We start from the raw sequence: 19,111 nt of genomic DNA, 5'->3' as shown, positions 1-19,111 counted from the left end.
TATTTTTTAATTAGTTTTTTTATTTGGGATCTCATTGTAATTCTCTCAAATTTTTATTGTCTTTTTATATTTGAAATTTAAATAATAAATTATTTGTTATAACTTGGGGAAATTGCCAACAAAATCTTTCATTACAAATTTATTCCAAAAGCACACGTAAGTATGACTTATTTTAGTAGATATAAAACTTTTCTTTATCTACATTCTATGTATCTTTAATTATATGTAAAATGAAAAACATTTAAATATAATTAAAAATATTGATTTTTTTTTTGCCAGCATAACAATATTAATGTTAAAAACCTAAAAAATAAATTACTCTTTTTATTTAATTATGTATCAGTTTTGTCAGTTAGCATATGATGATCATTAATTAATATATTACGGTTATAATTTAATCAACAGCAAGAAAAATGTCCGGGAATTTGCCGTATATTTTTACTAGCCAGTTCTTTTTTGGGAAAATGACTACAAAATACCATGTGAATTTCAAAAAGACAAATAAGGCACCTAAATAAGTAAAATGACCAAATGGGCATGAGGTACTGATCTGGAATTTGCATTTTTGGTATAAAGACTGAAATGTCCTGATTGTCTCTGAACACTGAGCAGTGTATTCGTGCGATAGAGAAAGGGAAAAGCTGATTTCCTTCGACGAAACTAAATCCAAGTTCCTGTAGTCACCAAAAAGAGTTCTTCGAAATCACATTGCCGCCGTTGCAGGAGTAGATTATTGTCGCTGAATTTGGTTACCATCGTTGAAATACATTGTCCCGTCTAAAATAACTCGTACTCCCTAAGATTGTCGCCGTCGAAGAGGTCGCTGAAGTAACACCAACTGTGATAAACAAGTAGGAAGCTTAAATATTATTCTTCATAGAGCATTTTCGATGGGTCCCCACAGCTTAAAATGTTATTGTCTAGCATTCCTCTTTTTGGTTCTGTCTCTGTTCTTCGCATAAAACCGTTTTCAGAGAATGTGAAGCTATAGGGTTTTCTAATATTATTAAACCATTGGTCCTGAATTTTACAAAATACATATTGTGATTTACAACTTTCGTAGTGAAAGTGACCACTTTTTTAATGGGTTTTGCAACTTATTTTCAGGAGATAAACAACTTGTTTGTAAAAACTAATAAAATTCCATGCTAAATTTGATAAAACATATAGTGGGATTTACAACTTCCATAGTGAAAATGACCATTTATTCAATGGATTTTGCAATCTGTTTTCAGGGGATAGGCAACTTGTTTCTAAAAACTAATAAAATTTTACGTTAAATTTAACAAAACATATAGTGGGATTTACAACTTTTGTAGTGAAAATGATCACTTCTTCAATGGGTTTTGCAACATATTTTCAAGGGATGGGCAACTTATTTCTAAAAACCAATAAAATTCTATACTGAATTTTACAAAACATATAGTGGGATTTACAACTTTCGTAGTGAAAATGACCACTTCTTAAATGGGTTTTGCAACCTCTTTTCAGAGGATGAGCAACTTGTTTCTAAAAATCAATAAAATTTCACGCTGAATTTTACAAAATACACAATGAGATTTACAACTTTTATAGTGAAAATAACCATTTCTTAAATGACTTTTGTAACCTGTTTTCAGGGAATGAGCAACTTGTTTCTAAAAACCAATAAAATTTCACGTTGAATTTTACAAAACATATACTGGGATTTACAACTTTTGTAGTAAAAGTGACCGTTTTGTTAATAGGTTTTGCAACACATTTTTGGGGGATGAGTAACTTACTTTTCACCACCAATAAAATTTCATGTTGAATTTTACAAAAGACATAATGAGATTTACAACTTTTATAGTGAAAGTGACCACTTATTCTATGGGTTTTGTAAACCTGTTTTCACCGGAAGGGCAACTTATAAGCATAAATAAATCATTTAGTGAACATGCACCTGAAGTATATCACAATAAATATTGAACTATTAACTTTCATAATTAACTACATGTATAATAAAATCTACCATTCACATAATGAGATTTACCAAAAACCAGAAAGCATATGACAGCAGTTACATTATGTAATTGCTTGCCACTATTTTCTGATTTCTGCTTCATCATTCACCAAATACTGAGTATAAACCCTCAAATGCAATAATCTTGTTCCTATTTTACCATGAAGCAGCCACAAAAATAAATAATCCAAATCCCGCCATCAACTTCTACTCACTCACATAGTCCTACAGGTTCACTCCCTCTCTTATTACAAATCCTCTTTCCCACAACCAAAACCCACTAGATCAATAATGTCTACAGAATAGTGATTCGAAGGAGTAAGATAATAGCATTTCCAACATTCTTCTTTCCTTCTTCCTGTGTTTCATTAACGTCTTCCTCTGTTTGCTTTCTTCTCACTCTCAGCTCCTTTTTACCTCACTCATCAGGGCAATTCGGTCATTAAGCCAAAAATCTAAATTCTAAATTGGTACCCAGTGCCCTATTTGTCATTTTGCTTATTTAGGTGCCTTATTTGTCTTTTTGAAATTCACATGATTTTTTGCTGTCATTTTCCCTTCTTTTTTCTTACCTCTCATGTGAGCTACTTTGTGTCAGGTGGCCCCTCTGCTATTTTTTTTTTCTTTACCTTCAAAATGATTTTTTCTTATTTATTTTTAGGGAAAATTAATATTTTCTTTAGATTTTGAATTAAGTCCTTGAACTTTTTTTTTTCTCTTTTTATTAACTCTTTATACTTTAAATTGTTAGAGGTATCCATCTTGCTCTACTAAGATAGGAAGAAAAGTTAGGAGGAAAGAAAAGAGAAGAGAAGAAAAAATTAAAAAAAAAACTGAAGAGAAAATATTATCATTCTTGTTACTTGGATAGACAAAAATAAAAATAAAAGGACAAGAAAATAAATAAATATCTAAATGACTAAAATATTATTTTCAAAATATATCATATCTAAAATTAAATCAAATTAAATATTCCTGTAAGAAAATTATACTAACATTAGCATCATCAAATAATTTAAAATTAAGGTATTCAATTTAGATATTTTCATATTATTATATTTTAAAACCAAATTATTTAATAAAAATATTTTTTAAGATAAAAAATAAAAAAGTGAATAAGTTTTTAAATATAATAAAAAAATAAATATCGAGAGTAGAAACTGAAAAAAGTGTAAGAAGAGGACAGTCAAGAAAATTCCCCCTCCCCTAAAAAAACAAATCTCTTAATTTATAGAGAAAAAAAATGATACATGAAACTTACCTTATTCTCTTTCCTACTTTTTTTTATTCCCACATTTTCTCTCTAGTCTAAGCAGCAAGGAAAAAAAAATCATTTCTCCTTGTATTTTTTTTCCTCTCTAGTTTCCTTTTCTTCCTAATTTTCTCTCATCCAAGCTGGTAAAGGTTACTACTGTTAATGAAAAACCAACAGAGATCATAACACTTTAAGTGAGGTGGCAGACAACTAGCATACTAGTGGTTAAATAAGTCCAACTAGGCTGTGATTGGACCTTCCCCTGATAGGTGAGGGGTAAAAAAAACAAAGGGCCCGGCCAGCAGCAATGTCTAACTATGGCGTTGGGTCAAGGCAGAGTATTCGAGTCCAGCATATATGGGGCAAGGAGGAAGAGAAGGTCGCTGAGCAACGCTATCGTGTAGGGTGGCCCTTCAAGTCTTCAAATTCAAACGTGCTCTCACTTTCTCGCATTGGTGTTGCTTGAAGTTTGCAGCATGTGTGGCTCTGTTTACATGGATTCACAGTGTTCCTTTCTGTTCATATCTTCCATACAATCTTCCGTGGTAGAAACCATTTTCCCACATCAACGTCCTGCCATAAATTCCAACAAAAATTGCTTGCCAGTACAAGTATAAATTCCTGGCTTAAAACACAAAGAATAATGTGGTGCTCTGTTTTTCAAGGAAAAATGGTAAACTTTGGATGCTGAAAAGAGCCCCCCCCCCCCCAAAAAAAAAAGCAATGAGTGCAAACCACAAAGAATGGAAATTTTATGTTTCCCCTTTATTTTCTCGTTACAGCAAAGGCCCAAGGTAGACCCATAGTGCAAAATTGTTTAAATTTTCATTCTTTTCTTATTCTGTTTTTGCGGAAAATATTGCACATAGAATTATTTGACCGTTGTTATGAGCTTTGGGTATTTTCTTAGCATGCAAGCAGAGAGGGCAGGAGAAGCAATGATTTGAAAAGAATATAACAGGCCAAAAATATCTAAGGAAAACTAACAGCTCGCATGTCTGGAAGAATATTTTCAACTTATGGAACGACTCGACTTTTATTTAGCTCGCATCTTGGTTATTTAGCTTAAATTTTCATCTTTTTTCCCAGGGGAGAAGAAGCTTGATTGTTTAGTTCTGAAAGTCAAAAGCCCATGTTGCCACGTATTAATCCACTTGGCCGTCAGACTTCTCCCATTAACGTGTAACGGAAGGATGGGTGCGTCAAACAGATTAAACTATAAGGATTTAATTAAAAAATAAAGAAAAAACTTTAAGGACTTGATTCAAATTGTGAGGAAACTACAAGGACTTCGGTATTCGTTTTTCCTTCTTTTATTATAAGATTTTACATAAAATAAGTGATATTTTGATATGTTATAGACAAAAAATGATACAGTTTCAAATTTTTTAATGATTTTTTTAAGAGTTTGTATTTAAATTAAAAGAAATTACACAAATTTTATATTATTATTTCTTTAAAAAATTATAAAAAAATTGAAATCTTCACCATTTTTCACCTATAAAATATCAAAACATTATTTATTTTATGTAGAATTTAACAATAAAAAGAAAACACATCAACATTTGGAAGGTAGGAAAAAATTGAGGAGTAACAGAAGGGGAACCACCAAACATCCCATAATTATTTACAATATGTTAATTTAACTATGACCAATTGTCTATTATCCAACCATGGTTCATCCATTGAATGAGCTCGTGACTCGGGACTCATCACAAAAAATTGCTTTAAGATGAAAGTCAAACAAAAACGCGGCATCATCTTGGATGCAGATCATCACCATTGACTTGTGAGACCATGCAAATGAAATTAATGGATCTGCACGTTCCAACCCGACAGCTTCGTACCATCTTCCACGGTTAGATGATGAATCAAACACTGAACAAATTTCTCAAAACCTTAGCTTTAGCATTGCCATTATCACAGTCATGGCGCTTCAAGCAGTGACACCAGTATCATCCTTTGCCTTCACCAGCAAAATCAAGTACAGGTACGATGTTTTTCTGAGTTTCAGAGGAGAAGATACTCGCCACTCCTTCACTGTGCCTCTCTACAATGCTTTGCGACGTAAGAGAATCAATGCCTTCATTGATGACAGGAAGCTTGGGAAAGGGGAAGAGATCTCACCTACGCTTCCTAGAGCCATTGGGAGATCTAGAATTCCCATTATTGTGTTCTCTAAGAACTATGCTACCTCCACATGGTGCCTAGAGGAACTAGCCCATATCGTTTGGTGTAAGAAGCAGAAGAACCAGCTGGTTATGCCCATCTTTTACAAGGTGGATCCGTTGGATGTTCAGTATCAGAGAAATAGCTTTGAGGAAGTCATGGCTGCTCTAGAAGATAGGTTCAGAGATGACTTAGAGAAAGTAAGGAAATGGACGTCTGCTTTGTTTGAGGCTGCTAGCTTATCATCAGCGTGGCTTTTTGGAGATGGGTACGTATGTTTGCTGTATTATTTCCTAATTAATTACATTCTGCAGATGAGATTTTCAATATTCTATTTTCCTGGGTATTTAGGATTTTTTGTTTGTTTTATAGGAATACTTATCCAATTGCTATTTGATAATTAATGTGACTGTCACCGTATCGGTTAAAGGAACAATTATCCTTCGACGTCTTTTTTTTTTTTTTTTTTTTAAAAAGGGCCACAATGTCCTTCTAAATCAAGTTATGTGACAATATGTTTTCAGGAAATCGTGTAGAAGGCATGCTTTTAAGCAGACGATCTATTGATATTAGAAAGTTGGACTACTTTGGAAATTCAATTATATAACTACAGAATCAGTTAGCTTTTTAGTTAGCCAGACAGATTTTCTTATATCTTGTGTGGAATGTGAAAAATACATATTACTGTTAATATTTGTGAATCGCGTGATTGGGTATATAATTTTATATTTGATATTTGAGAAAATTTTCTATTAATTTGATATATTTAAAAGTTTTATTTTGTCATGTATTTTATTCTTTTGGATTTACATCTTTGTTAGCCTTATTCGTTTGGACTTACTTAAACAGTCTCGTTTGAGCAGCAAATATTTTATAATTTATAATTTCCATTAAAAACATTAGTCCAAAGTATAAGGACTAAAACATTTGAGAGCTTACTGATGTTGAGGTTATCAATTAAAAAAGGGAAAATTAAACCCTAGGTCCTTATAATTATAGTGAGTTTTGAATTAGGTCCTTACACTATTTTTTTTCTTTTTAAGCACTCCTTCTAATTTCAGCCGTTAGCCAGGTTGATCCTTCCGTCTTCAAAAATATCAGAAAGACATAACGACGTTAAGTTGCTAAAGTAGGGGACCGTCCATTAACTGGAAAATGAGATGTATACTCCACAAACAAGAACATCGAGGTCTTCACTAAAGAGCTTCTCCTAGTCTCTCTCACCAAATACATCGCCAATCTCTCCTACAAGTTCATTTGAGATAGAGGCTACTTCACTCTCCTCATGCCCTGCAACTCCTTCAATGATCTCAAGTCTATCTCATCATGCATGCATGCTAGCAGAAGGAGTAGCATATGTGTATGAGACATGATCGACACACTAAATTCCAAAAATTTGGTCCTATGTGTTTTGGATATGGGGCATCATGGGCAAGTAGGTGCTTTGTACCCAAATCAATGGGGATGAACAAGAGGATGACTCTGATTGCTTTTGTGAGGTGGAAAAGATTTTAACATTGCAAGGCAATCAAAAATGCAAAAACCAATATTCACAATGAATATAGTAAAGTAAAAAATTAATATTTTTACCTCTACTTTTCATAATATATTGAAAAAGACTGCCACAATATTGTTTTATTTGCTCTGTTTTTGGCCCCAAAAATAGGGACACACAGAGTCATGGCTTGATATTACTATAGTTGAATGTTGTGAGATTCATGTAGTCTGCAGAGAGAGCAGCACCTTGACGATGCTGTTAAGTTTAAGATCAGAATTTTTGTACTGCATATGGGTTGAAGATTTCGATTAACGTTTATCTGTCTCCTTCATTTTTCATTTTTATTTTGTTTATAAACCGTTCATATCAATACGGTAGAGTTAGAATGGGAAAAAAAAACTTTTCTCTTTCTGATGGTTGGTATGCAAGTTTCATTGATTAGGTAATAACTTGGCCATGGTTTCAATTAGAAAATTGAAACTTTTATTTTTGTTTTGGTCTATTAATTTACCAAAGATGGATTTCTCCTATTTTGCTTTATCCCAAAAGAATGAAAAAGAAACCTGTATTTTCATACAAAAGTCTGCAATGGCAAATAGTTGTGGCTTGATCTTATTAATATTTGGGTACGTGTATGCAGGGACTACAGAAAACTACAATATATTGATTTTTCAACATCCTATGTCATCAATGGATAAGACGGGAGTGAAATAGCCTCTATTTCAAATGAACAGGTGAGAGAGATCAACAACGTATTTGGTGAGAGAGACAACAAGATGCTCTTTAGCGAGACAACTGATCAATGAACCATCACTCGCTTTAGCAGTTAACGTCGTTACGTCCTTTTGACGTTTTTGAAGGCAGAAGGATCAATGTGACTGATGGTTGAAATTATAAGGAGCGCTTACAAAGAAAAAATAGTGTAAGGACCTAATTCAAAACTCATTATAACTACAAGGACTTAGGGTTTAATTTTCCCATAAAAAAAATACCAAAAGATTTTATTATTGGGTAGCTTGATAAACAAGGGAAAAAAGGACAAAAGAAGACATCAATAATTATCAATCAATCAACTATATTATTAAAATCTTGTAATATCCGATTCTTTTAAAAATAAATCGGGTATAACAATGTGCAATTTGAATATATTTCATTAAGGAGATTTGAATAATATCTTGATTGAGATTTAAATATTCAATTTGTTTAAAAATGGGTAGGGTATGATAATATGCAATTTGAATATACTCCATTAATGAGATTTAAATAATATCTTGATTGAGATTTAAATATATTGAATTAAATGGGAAGTATTATAATTAAATGGGATTTTAATTGGAGGCTCAAATAAAAAAATTAATAATTAATTTTAGATTTGAATAATATCTTAAAATTAAATGTAACTATTGCCTAATTACAAATTTAATCAAATATATTAGTTCGTCCATGGGAAGAAATCAACTATCAATCAATCATGTACTATATTCTTAAAATCTTGTAATACCCGATTCTTTTAAAAATGGATCAGATATGACAATGTGAAATAGAGAGCATGACACAACATGTTTTAGCCAAAAAACATGAAGTATTTTTTGCTCCATATTATTCCACCTTAAGATAATAATTGCTTCTCTATAAATATTGTAGGTGTAAAACGCTCTTCCACCTAAAGTCAACATGGATTTAATGGTCAACGCATGTCCTAATCAAATGATGACAATTGAGCCGCTATATTGCTTTAATAAATAACTTAGGATAAACAGTACTCCTTAATTACAAAGAAAAACATAATGTTTATTGCCCAGTTGCTTTTGGTACAGGTAAGTAGAAAAAATTTCTACTCATTGCTTTATCATGCGTATAATCTATATACACCGATGATTTTGATGGCAGCATTTAAGGTACAAAGTATTTGAAGAAGTAATATAAAAGAGTGCCATTAAGAAATGAAACATAAGACATACCATTATTATCCTCATAAACATATTACAAATTTAATGCACACACATACAAAATAAAGTATTACGATTAAAAAAAAAACTGACCATCACATCGTAATTAAAAATCTCTTTTCAATTAACTAACACTTGGCTATCAATTGACTCATTGTAATATCATATACTTACCTAATAATACAAAAATCTAACAAAATGTTTGCCCATTGAAAAAAAAAATCACATTTAAAGAAAAACTTGGTGTCGATTTGGGGCCATGTAAACACAGATCAGAATTCAACTACTAAGCCCAATACTTTGAAGCCCAATAATAGAACAGACCCCGCAAGTTTATTTCAAAATAGACGATGCCATTCTGTTGAAAGCAAGTGCTCCTCCGAATAAAAATTTAAATTTAAATTTTGATTTGTCACACATTTAATCCTAACATACCTTAGGATTGCCTATTAAAGGATCCCTGTAGATAGAAAAAAGAAATTCAAACTTTGATTTGGTTGATCATGTGAGAATCTGTACATGTATTTTAGTTGAAGTTTTATTCTTTCTTCTCCTTATCTCCTCATTTGCACCGCCTTTCGCCGAAAGAATATTACTGCGTATATTTGATTTCTATTTTAATTTTAAATATAAAATTTTAATCTGTTTTTTTCTTATTTATCTAAATTTTTAAAAATAATTTTTATAATAATAATTCTAATCAACATATTTGATTAACAAAAATATTTAAAAAAAAGACAAATAGGTAACTCAGCTGCTCAACAAAAACTCTTGCATGCGGCTTACATACACGTGGGACGTAACATTAACCCATCCCGGGTACCAGACGTGTGCTGAGAGTCAGAGTCGCTGTGTGAATTGCGAAGGAGCAGAGAAACTCATAGCGAAGGCGAAGGGCACCTTCCATGAAATTTTGGTTTCGTGTTCCGCTCAGAACTCGGGGGCAGAAAAAGTCATGTGGGCTATGTGTTTTGAGCGGATCAAATTCTTCCAAATCCAATACCTTTATCCCTTAGTTATGATCACTCCAAATCAAGAGCCATCATCTTCTTCTGGATCGTCCTCCGGCGAATCAACTTCCAATCATTACGATGTTTTCCTGAATCAACTCTCATGACCATAATGACTGTCTAATAAGTGAAAAAATTTTACTGTACAACTTTCATAGGGAGCTAATATTAAAAGCATCAATCTTTATGAGAGTTGTTAATATTATTATATGACTTGTTAACCGTGTTACTAAAATTATAAAAATGTCACTTTTTAAATTTTTCAAAAAACCTATTGTTAAATGTTATATCGAACTTGTTAGTAGAGTTACGAAATTTATTAACGGCATTACTAAAGTTGTAAAGATGCTACTTTTTTATTTTTATGGAAAAAATGTTATTAATTGCTGTACTAAACTTATTAATAGAGTTACAAAACTTATTAGTTGTTTTACTGAAATTGTAAAAATTTTCAAAAAAAGTAGTTGCTAAAGTTGTAAAAATACCGCTTTTTGTATTTTTTTTTTAGAAAACTTGTTATTAAATGATACACCAAACTTGTTAATAGAGTTACGAAACTCATTAACGACATTATTAAAATTATAAAAATACTACTTTTTGAATTTTTTGAAAAACCTGTTATTAACCCCTATATTGAACTTATTAACAGCATTACAAAACTTGTTAACCATTTTATTAAAGTTGTAAAAATTTTCAAAAAAAATTATTACTGGCCGCGGGAACTTCAGTGACCAATTATTGGTTGGTCGCCGAAGCTCCAGTGATGGTAGCTGCCACCATCACCAGAGCTCCAGCGGCCGGCCAGCCAATAGGGGGCACTGAGTTTTTTAAGAACAATTAAAAAAAAATAAAGGGCAATGTGGTCATTTCAACAAATTTATAAATAACAAATTCATCACTTATGTCTAAATCAGGATTTTACAAATTCAAGCGACCATTTTAGGATTTTCCAGTTTAAATGTTATTTTTGTGTCTCTTTCCCTAAAATGAAGAGCAATTTAATTTCATAATTCGGATAAAAATCGAGTAAATTGTTGTTATGGTTCTTAAAGATGTCTATTGTGTCAATTAAACATTTTGAAATTTGAATGCTTGATTTTAATTTTTCTAAAAATGCTGCTTATTCACCTTAAAGGACTTAAGGGGCGAGGATATGGAAGATAGAATACTATATAGAGGACTGATATAAACTTTGGAAAACCAAGTTAAAATATTGAGTTACAGTATCAACTCGTTAACACAAGGAAACTAGTTGGATCTGCTAAGTGAATTATGAAGACTAAAGTATAATTGTATGTGTGAGTATATGCTGAAACTCTTACATGTCTACCAACTATTAGCATGACTTACTGACTACAAACTACGTTTTATATTTTTAACTCTTAGCTTTTGTTTTCATATTTGCTTACTACGTTTTATTTCATATGATGAAACACTGAAAAAGAAATGACTTAATTTACCCTTTAAACTTCATGGTGATAAAGAAGTGTTAATGCATTCATGTGTAGATCTGAATATGACTTTGGTGAGAAGATTGTTGAAGAGGCATTTTCCAAGTTACCGCCTAAACGCTTACATATTGGGGAGCACATAGTTGGACTCGACGCTTGCATAAAAGATGTCACTTCACTTCTTGATATCGTGTCTATTTTAGGAATTCATGGAACTGAAGGAGTTGGCAAAACGACACTTGCCAAGGCTGCATATAATTCAGTCGTCCACCAATTTGAAGAGGCCTGTTTTCTTACTGACATCAGAACAGCTGCTAAAGGGAGCAAAGGCATGGTACGTCTTCAAAAGACGCTTCTATCAGAGGTTCTTGATGAGAAGAAAAAGATCAAGTTTAGAAGTGTTGAAGAAGGGATCTCTAAGATAAAGCAGAGGCTATGCCGTAGAAGAGTTCTTCCTGTTCTTGATGACATAGATGAGATGGAACAATCAGAATAACTTGTGGGAGGTCGTGATTGGTGTGGAAATGGCAGTAAAGTCATCGTGACAACAAGAAATAAGCAACTACTGATTGATGGTGCATATTGATGAATATGGAATGAAGGAACTAAATAATAATGACTCCCTTGAGCTTTTCTCTCGATATGCCTTCCACTTGGACAAACCTCCAGTGGAGTATGAAGGAATCTCCAACTATCTGGTGAGTTATGCACAAGGCCTTCCTTCGGCTTTGAAAGCAATGGGCTCCAACTTAAAAAGTAAAGGCATGGAGGCACGGAAATGTGCATTGGCTCACTAGCTGGTTTGACCAGGTTGATACTTGTTTAATTGGATCATACCACAATTTTGACTGGTTTTCACCAGTTAGATCAGGTTGATACTGGTTTAATTTCTGACTAGTCTGGTTTAATTTTTTACTGGTCCAACACTCTAACCAGACCGGAATATTAGTCGGTTTTTCGGTTGAACTGGTCAGTTCAGTCTGATTTTTTTAACTATGCTATTAAGATGTGTCAATCCACTTTTGAGTAGGACACAAATGGTCAGGTCGTCTTTTTCTTTTAATTTTCTGCTTTATTGCTTTTTTTTAATAATTAACAGTGGAAGGTTGATGCAATTATTGCAAATCAAATAAAAATATAATTTAAAAAAAGACGGCCGCATTAAAAGGTGTAACACATAGCACTTAGTTTACCAACACGCCTTACAATTTCTGGTTCGATGCATGTTAATGATTGTTATGAACATAAATAGAAAGTGAGAGCTCATTTTTAAAAACTAGCCTTAAAATGCCTTTTTTCTTTTGGTAAGATAGATATGATCTCTCTTAAATTTTGAGAGCAAAAATTAAAAGAAAAAATTAACTTTTTATCCTTTATAATTTTAATTTGTTTGTATCTTAATTCATACACTTCGACTTGGTGCAACTTAATCCTTATAATTTTGACTCAATTGTAACTCAATTTCTGAATTTTGACTTGATGTAACTTGATCTTTATAGTTTTAACTTTTAACTATTTTATAATTTAGTCCCTATCTTTATTAGATATATAATTTCATTTTTTTTAAAACACAAGAACTAAGTTATATGTGGCTGTATTCGTCAATTCCCATCGTCCGGCTCAGCTATTTGTATATTTTAGCATTATTTTAAAACGAAAACCAAAGTTCTAATAGGGGTGCGACATTTATATTTAATATGAAATGACAAGGGTTAAATTAAACATTCTGTTTCATTTCTGTGATTGGAAGAAAATAATCTAGGAATAGAGAAAAGTCAAAGGGTCTTAATGCTTCTATCTAGCTAGCTAGTATAAAAATATATTAAAATATTCATATTTAATTTATTTAGTAAATATTATAGCAAGAGAGGTGATTTCAATTTTTTACTTTATAAAAATATTTTGAATCATTAATAACAAGAAAATCAGTCTAATTCATAATTAAAAATAATTGTAAATTTTAAAATAGCTTTAAAGAAATGACATTTAATTTTTCCATGGGACTACATCCTATTCTTTTTATAAAACCTAGATAACTAATTTGGAGATATTAACGAAATTAGTTAAGTTAGTTGTAACAAATGTGTTTTCTAAATTATCCTCTTTAATCATATGTATTGGAATTAACACTTGGTTCAACAAGGATATTTTGGAGAATTATTATAAATTTTGGAAATAAAGTATATTTAAGTCTTATAATTAGAATCACATCTAACCCATAACTAATTCTTATATTATAAAGAGTGGAGGTAGGATTCATTTGAAATAACTTATAAGTAATTTTTTAATCGTGATTTATGGAATATAAGGTTAGTATGCAAAATAAATTTTGCCTCCGCTTACCTAAAATGTGATTATAAGTTCTCATAATCGTGATTCCAAGTGAATAGTAGTTAAGAAAAAGGCTCATTGAAATTGCCAAAACTAGAGGACAATAAACAATGACAAGGCGCCGTACAGGGAAAGTTAAAGTTAAAGAGTGGGAGCTTTTGAGGTCTGAGAAATTCTTGCATGCACCCAGCGTACCACCTCATTTATGCACTGGCCAGTCATATTTTGACAGCATGATCAATCTTTATCTTACTTGTCAGCCTGAATGTCACTCATCTCCCGCTATTATTTTAATTATTATTTTTGAAATACAGATTTCTTTATTTTCTTTTTCTCCTGCTCTCTCTCCTGTCTGCAAAATTTTTTTTCAAAACTTTCGTTTTCCCTCTCTGGCTCTCTCCGTCTCAGTACCGACAGTCCCCCCCTCCTCCCATCTCTCTTCCCTCTCTCAAGTACCGCCACTCCTCCCATCTCCCTCTCTCAGGCAAGTGGATATCATGAGACCCACCTTCGTCGAAGTACAGGAGAGTGGCCTAAACCACCGATGCCAGCTGAAAAATGGGGCGCTCCACGGAGGGATCAGGGTCTGCGCCGATCGTGGCCGCTGCGTCACCGTCTCTGAAAAGTGACGACGCTAATGTCTAAGCTTGGTGAGTTAGTAATCGGTGACTAGCATGTGGATGCCGGAGGAGGTATAGAACAAGATACTGATTTCTCACGGGCCAGAAACTTCTCCTTCTTTTTCATATTTTCCAAACAAATCAGACACAATATATGAGAGGGAGATGGAGGGGAGAAAAGATATGAGCAGTGAAACCCACAAACACATGAAGAGTGATTTATCATAACCTCCACAGGGCCTCTTGCCGAGACAAGATCATATATGAGAGATGGAGGGGATGAGGGAAGGCCGGAAGGGAAAGACGAAAGAAAGTGTGGCATGGTGGGGGAAGAGAGATGGGAGGAGTGGCGGCAAATAAGGGACAGAAGTGAAAGTTTTTTTTTTTAAATTGCAGATGGGAGAGAGGATAGAAGAGAGAGACAATAAAAAAACACATATTATTAAAAAAAATATTTAAATAATAGAACGGGGAGGTGTCACGTTGGCGGACAAGTAGGATATAGATTTCTTGAGCTGTCAAAATGTTACTGGCCAGTACACAAATGAGGTGGTACGCCAGGTGTACGCAAGAATTTCTCTTGAGGTATTAGTTAGGAAAAAAAGCTCGCGTACGGGGAAAAGACATTGAAATTGCCAAAGCTAGAGGAGGATAAATAATTGGGAAAATGACAGATAAAGAAGGCTGAAATAATAAAATGCCAGAATGGGAAGCTAAGCAAATGTATTACCAGATAGGGAAGTGTTGCCTGATTTGGGATTATGCAAATGTTGCACAATTACAAAACAGCCCCTGTCAATCAGCGTTTGAAAGCGGAGAGAGAGAAGGCGCGCGCGAACACTCCTGCACTGACCGTCGTGCTTCCCGGTTTCTCGCTTCCACCATCCCCATTGTTGCCCTAAAAACGCCGGCAAGCTGGACAGTTGAGGACCCCGAAATAGTGTGTGCGTAAGAGAGCAGAGGAGTTGGAAGTGGAAGGGCGTGCTGTTCGAAGGGCGAACGTGGTCGCGTCTGACTGATTGTGTGGAAAGACGAAGGTTGGCGCACGGTGATTCACCATTGCAGTTAACAAGCATCAACAGCATTTCAGTGAGGTAAGTTCAGGCATTTAAGTTTCGTGCTGTGGTCGACGTTTCTGGGTGAGTCTGGGAATCAATGATTGGGCAATATTTAGATATGACGCGATGAAGTTTGTGAATGACAGGAATGGCGATTAAGGGTTTATGCTGAGTCGCTGTGGCAAGCTATTCTGTTTTTAATAACGTAGTTGAGAACTGGAAAAATGGGTTTTGAAATCAGTAGGAAAATTGTCTGATTGACTGGAAAAATTATATGAACAACTGGAAATGACAATAACATACTGGTAAATGACTATGATCGAACCTAAAATGACCATATTCATAGTAATGACCTTACTGTCTGAATGAGTGGAAAGATTATATGAATAAACTGGAAATGACAATACCAAACTGGTAAATGACTATGAAGGAACTTGAAATGACCATATTCATAGTAATGACCTTACTGTCAGACTGTAATGGCCATGTTGGTAATGACAATGAATTAAGTGGGAATGACCATATTCATAGTAATGACCTAACTGTTAGTCTGTAATGGGCATATTGGTAATGACAATAAGTTAACTGGAAACGACCATATTCATACCAGCATCCTTACTGTCACTCTGTAATGGCCATATTGTAAATGACAATGAATTAATTGGAAATGACCATATTCATAGTACTGACCTAACTGTTAGTCTGTAATGGGCATATTGGTAATGACAATAAATTAACTGGAAACGACCATATTCATACCAGCATCCTTACTGTCACTCTGTAATGGCCATATTGTAAATGACAATGAATTAATTGGAAATGACCATAACGAATCTGGAAAGAACTAGATGTGTAGTAAATGTATTAAAATTATGATTTAATGATGGTACCTTGATGACTTTGCAGAACTATACGAGATGGTGTTGGAAGAAGGGGAAGGGTCCACAAGCAAAGGAGTCCACAGTGGGCTTGTGTTGTTCAGAAGGGAGTATATGGCTAAACGAGGTGAGAAGTGTAAAAACGCAAGAGAAGAAAAAATTGAAGTGGGGAAGGCATGGAGGGCCCTGAGTGAAGAAGAGAAAGATAGGTATAATGAGAGGGCAAGGAAAACGAAGCCACAGAAAGGTGAGAAGAAGAAGTATGATGTTCCCTTGTACACCCGGTGCTCATTGCCCGGATTTCTATCATTGGCTGAATATGTGAAGAAGAACAGGCGGTTGAGGCAGAAAGTTCAGAGGATGGGATTTGGGAACTTGCTTAATGTGAATGTGAAGCAACTTCCACGTGATCTACTTGTGTCATTGTTGAGATGCTATGACCCACCAACGCATTTTTTGACCATTAGAGGGCAAGGGCAGGCAATTGAGGCAAAAGATGCGCATGAGTTTCTAGGTGTACCTGACAGTGGGGAGGAAGTGAAATCTGATGTTAGTGAGGATGACCCGGAATACAAGAGGTTGAAGGACACTTATTGGAAGGTTCCATTTACCCAGATACTGAAGAGGATATTATCTGGGGAAGAAAGCGACAATTTTGAGTTCCTATTTATGCTTTATACAGTTGGAGCTTTTCTATGTCCTGGGTCAAGCACAACTGTACATATACGTTTGTTGAAAGTGATGCGTCACACGATGAATGGGTTTTGGAAATATGATTGGTCAACGTACATAATCAAGAACCTGTGGAAGGAAATGGGAGACTTTGTGAAGATGACAAAGAAGAAGAAGAAAGGAACCTGCAATGTTGGAGGGTGTCTTTATTTGCTGCTGGTAAGTCAATATTTTTCTTATGGTTCACTATATTTTTGTCTTTTGTTATTGTTGCAGAAGTGTGACCTATCTTTATTTGGTTTTGCAGCTGTATTTTGTTGAGCGTTTCCCGCTGGGATTGTCTGTTGACCGGGGTTCAACAAGCGCCATTGAATATTGGACCGAGGAGAAGATAAAGGAGAGGGTGGAGAAAGAGAGAGGCAGCAGCATGGGAATATTGCATGGAAGCAGTGGCAGCGAGGTATACTCAGCAGGACATGAGGACAGTCCAATTTTGCAGTCTTTAGATCCGGTATGTGGGAACTTAGAAAATATACGTGACCTGAGTTTAAGTCAGTCTATTAGCAAGGTTGATACTTGAGATGACAAGACTTTATTTAGAAATGACCAGTGAGATACTGGCATTTGATAACAGTGAACAATTTTTTTGATATCTTCATTTACTGTGTATGCAGGCATTGAAGGAGTTGAGGGCTCGTTTTGTGAAGAAGCTTGAAGAAAGCCAGAGGACGTTAATGAAGGCTCTTGATGATGAGCTACTCAAACTGCAGATTGGATTGAACGCCAAAGTTAAGGGGATGGGGAATGAGAATGCCACTGCTAAAGAAGGGGTTGAAACAGTTGGTGATGCAGCTGGTAACGATGCTGAAGAAGCTGATGATGTTGACCGAGTGGTGGAGGAGATTGCAAGAGAGGTTGCAGCGGGAAGTGCAGATGAGGAACTTGATGAGGATGAAACCAGCAAAGGAGATGATGAGAAGGATGAGGATGAGGATGAAGAACAACATGACCTTCATGACAGGGAAGTCAGTGATGATTACATGGTTGAGGAGGTGGAAGAAGAGGGTGACCGTGATGGTCATGGAGGTGATGACGACGACGATGAGGATGAGGAGGAAGATGACCATGATGACAGGGAAGGAGGTCATGTGGTTGATGAGGAGGAAGATGACCATGATGACATGGAAGTCAGTCATGATTATGTGGTTGAGGAGGCCGAAGATGATGATAAGGAGGTTCGGGATTCAGATGATGAGGGTGAGGAAGCTACACATGTACTGACAATGACCCCTACCAATGTTCCTTTGCTGTTGGATCGAGAATGGGTGAGCAGTGACAGTGGGGAGGAAGGAGGGCCTGAAAAATCGATTGACCTTAGGAGGTCAACAAGGGCAAAGAGTTCCACAATTAAATCTCCGTGGATAGAATTCAAGGCAGCTCCGAGGACGAAGAGGCCAAAGGAGGAAAGTGACATCTTTTTCACTTTAATATCCCGTAGACCCAAGGGAGAGGAAGAGGGGAATATGTAAGTATATCCGTAGCTAGTGTTTTGTTTTTAAATGACACAGTGTGCCCTGAAAATGACAGCAATAGGATTGAAAATGACAATAACATACATGGGAATGACAAGTATTGATGTCCCCAACACCATACTTTCTGTCACTGACATCTGACAATGTTTGCAGGACTGTCATCAAAATGTTTGATGAAGATATAGACCGACAACAGCTGTTTTCCCTGGGTGGAGTGAACAGAGTAAATAACAGGGTATTTTAGAATGCTCTGTCCCTGCACCCACGATTATGTTTGATAATGTTTGGTGAGATTATTGTACCAGAATGACGTTTTCACTTGTGTTCTGTAGGTGCTTAATTTGGTGTGCAAGGCAGTGATGGAGGACATGAAGGCAGAGTTGGGGCCAGGGAAGAGGCACATTTTCGATGTTGATTTCATGGTGAGGTTGCATAATTCCAAATGCAAATACCAATGACAGCAATTGAATTGGAAATGACTTGTTCTCTGTTAATGGATTAACAATTTCATGTCATGCAGAACATGATGGCACATGATCCAACCTGGAAAGCCCAAAAATATAAGAAGCTCTTTCTTCCTGAGTTCGTTGGCTACAACTTAGCTGAATGTGATTTCATAATTGGTCCTGCTCTTGTTGGCCAACACTGGTTTTGCGTTGCCATTCAGCCTAGCACATTGGATTTCCACGTAATAGACTCCATGA

The 19,111-nt window shown here is 34.8% G+C and overlaps 2 protein-coding genes across 2 annotated transcripts; both read left to right on the top strand.

The window, feature by feature from the left end:
• Window positions 1–5,167: 5,167 nt before the first annotated feature.
• LOC114727225 (toll/interleukin-1 receptor-like protein) lies at window positions 5,168–11,812 on the top strand. The gene is made up of 2 exons (XM_028913926.1): window positions 5,168–5,676; window positions 11,374–11,812. The coding sequence occupies exons 1-2, from the start codon at window positions 5,168–5,170 to the stop codon at window positions 11,810–11,812; spliced, it is 948 nt and encodes a 315-aa protein (XP_028769759.1).
• A 4,359-nt stretch (window positions 11,813–16,171) lies between these two features.
• Window positions 16,172–18,404, top strand: LOC114727224 (uncharacterized). The gene is made up of 4 exons (XM_028913925.1): window positions 16,172–17,094; window positions 17,183–17,386; window positions 17,550–17,961; window positions 18,097–18,404. Exons 1-4 carry the CDS (start codon window positions 16,243–16,245, stop codon window positions 18,402–18,404), a joined length of 1,776 nt encoding a protein of 591 aa, XP_028769758.1. The 5' UTR covers window positions 16,172–16,242.
• Window positions 18,405–19,111: the final 707 nt, after the last annotated feature.

The sequence above is a fragment of the Neltuma alba genome, unplaced genomic scaffold, assembly GCF_004799145.2.
Source record: "Neltuma alba isolate B1F8T4 unplaced genomic scaffold, ASM479914v2 tig00012454_pilon, whole genome shotgun sequence".
In the NCBI taxonomy this organism is placed as follows: domain Eukaryota; kingdom Viridiplantae; phylum Streptophyta; class Magnoliopsida; order Fabales; family Fabaceae; genus Neltuma; species Neltuma alba.
The sequence above is the reverse complement of the archived record's forward strand: the minus strand, read 5'-3'. Positions and strand labels throughout refer to the sequence as shown.

Excerpts from the sequence above, each read along its gene's own strand:
- LOC114727225 (XM_028913926.1), top strand. The coding sequence starts at position 5,168 with ATGGCGCTTCAAGCAGTGACACCAGTATCATCCTTTGCCTTCACCAGC. Across the intron at positions 5,677-11,373 it reads GCGTGGCTTTTTGGAGATGG|ATCTGAATATGACTTTGGTG; the intron begins GTACGTATGTTT and ends ATTCATGTGTAG.
- LOC114727224 (XM_028913925.1), top strand. The coding sequence starts at position 16,243 with ATGGTGTTGGAAGAAGGGGAAGGGTCCACAAGCAAAGGAGTCCACAGT. Across the intron at positions 17,095-17,182 it reads GGTGTCTTTATTTGCTGCTG|CTGTATTTTGTTGAGCGTTT; the intron begins GTAAGTCAATAT and ends TTGGTTTTGCAG. Across the intron at positions 17,962-18,096 it reads TGACCGTGATGGTCATGGAG|ATGATGATAAGGAGGTTCGG; the intron begins GTGATGACGACG and ends AGGAGGCCGAAG.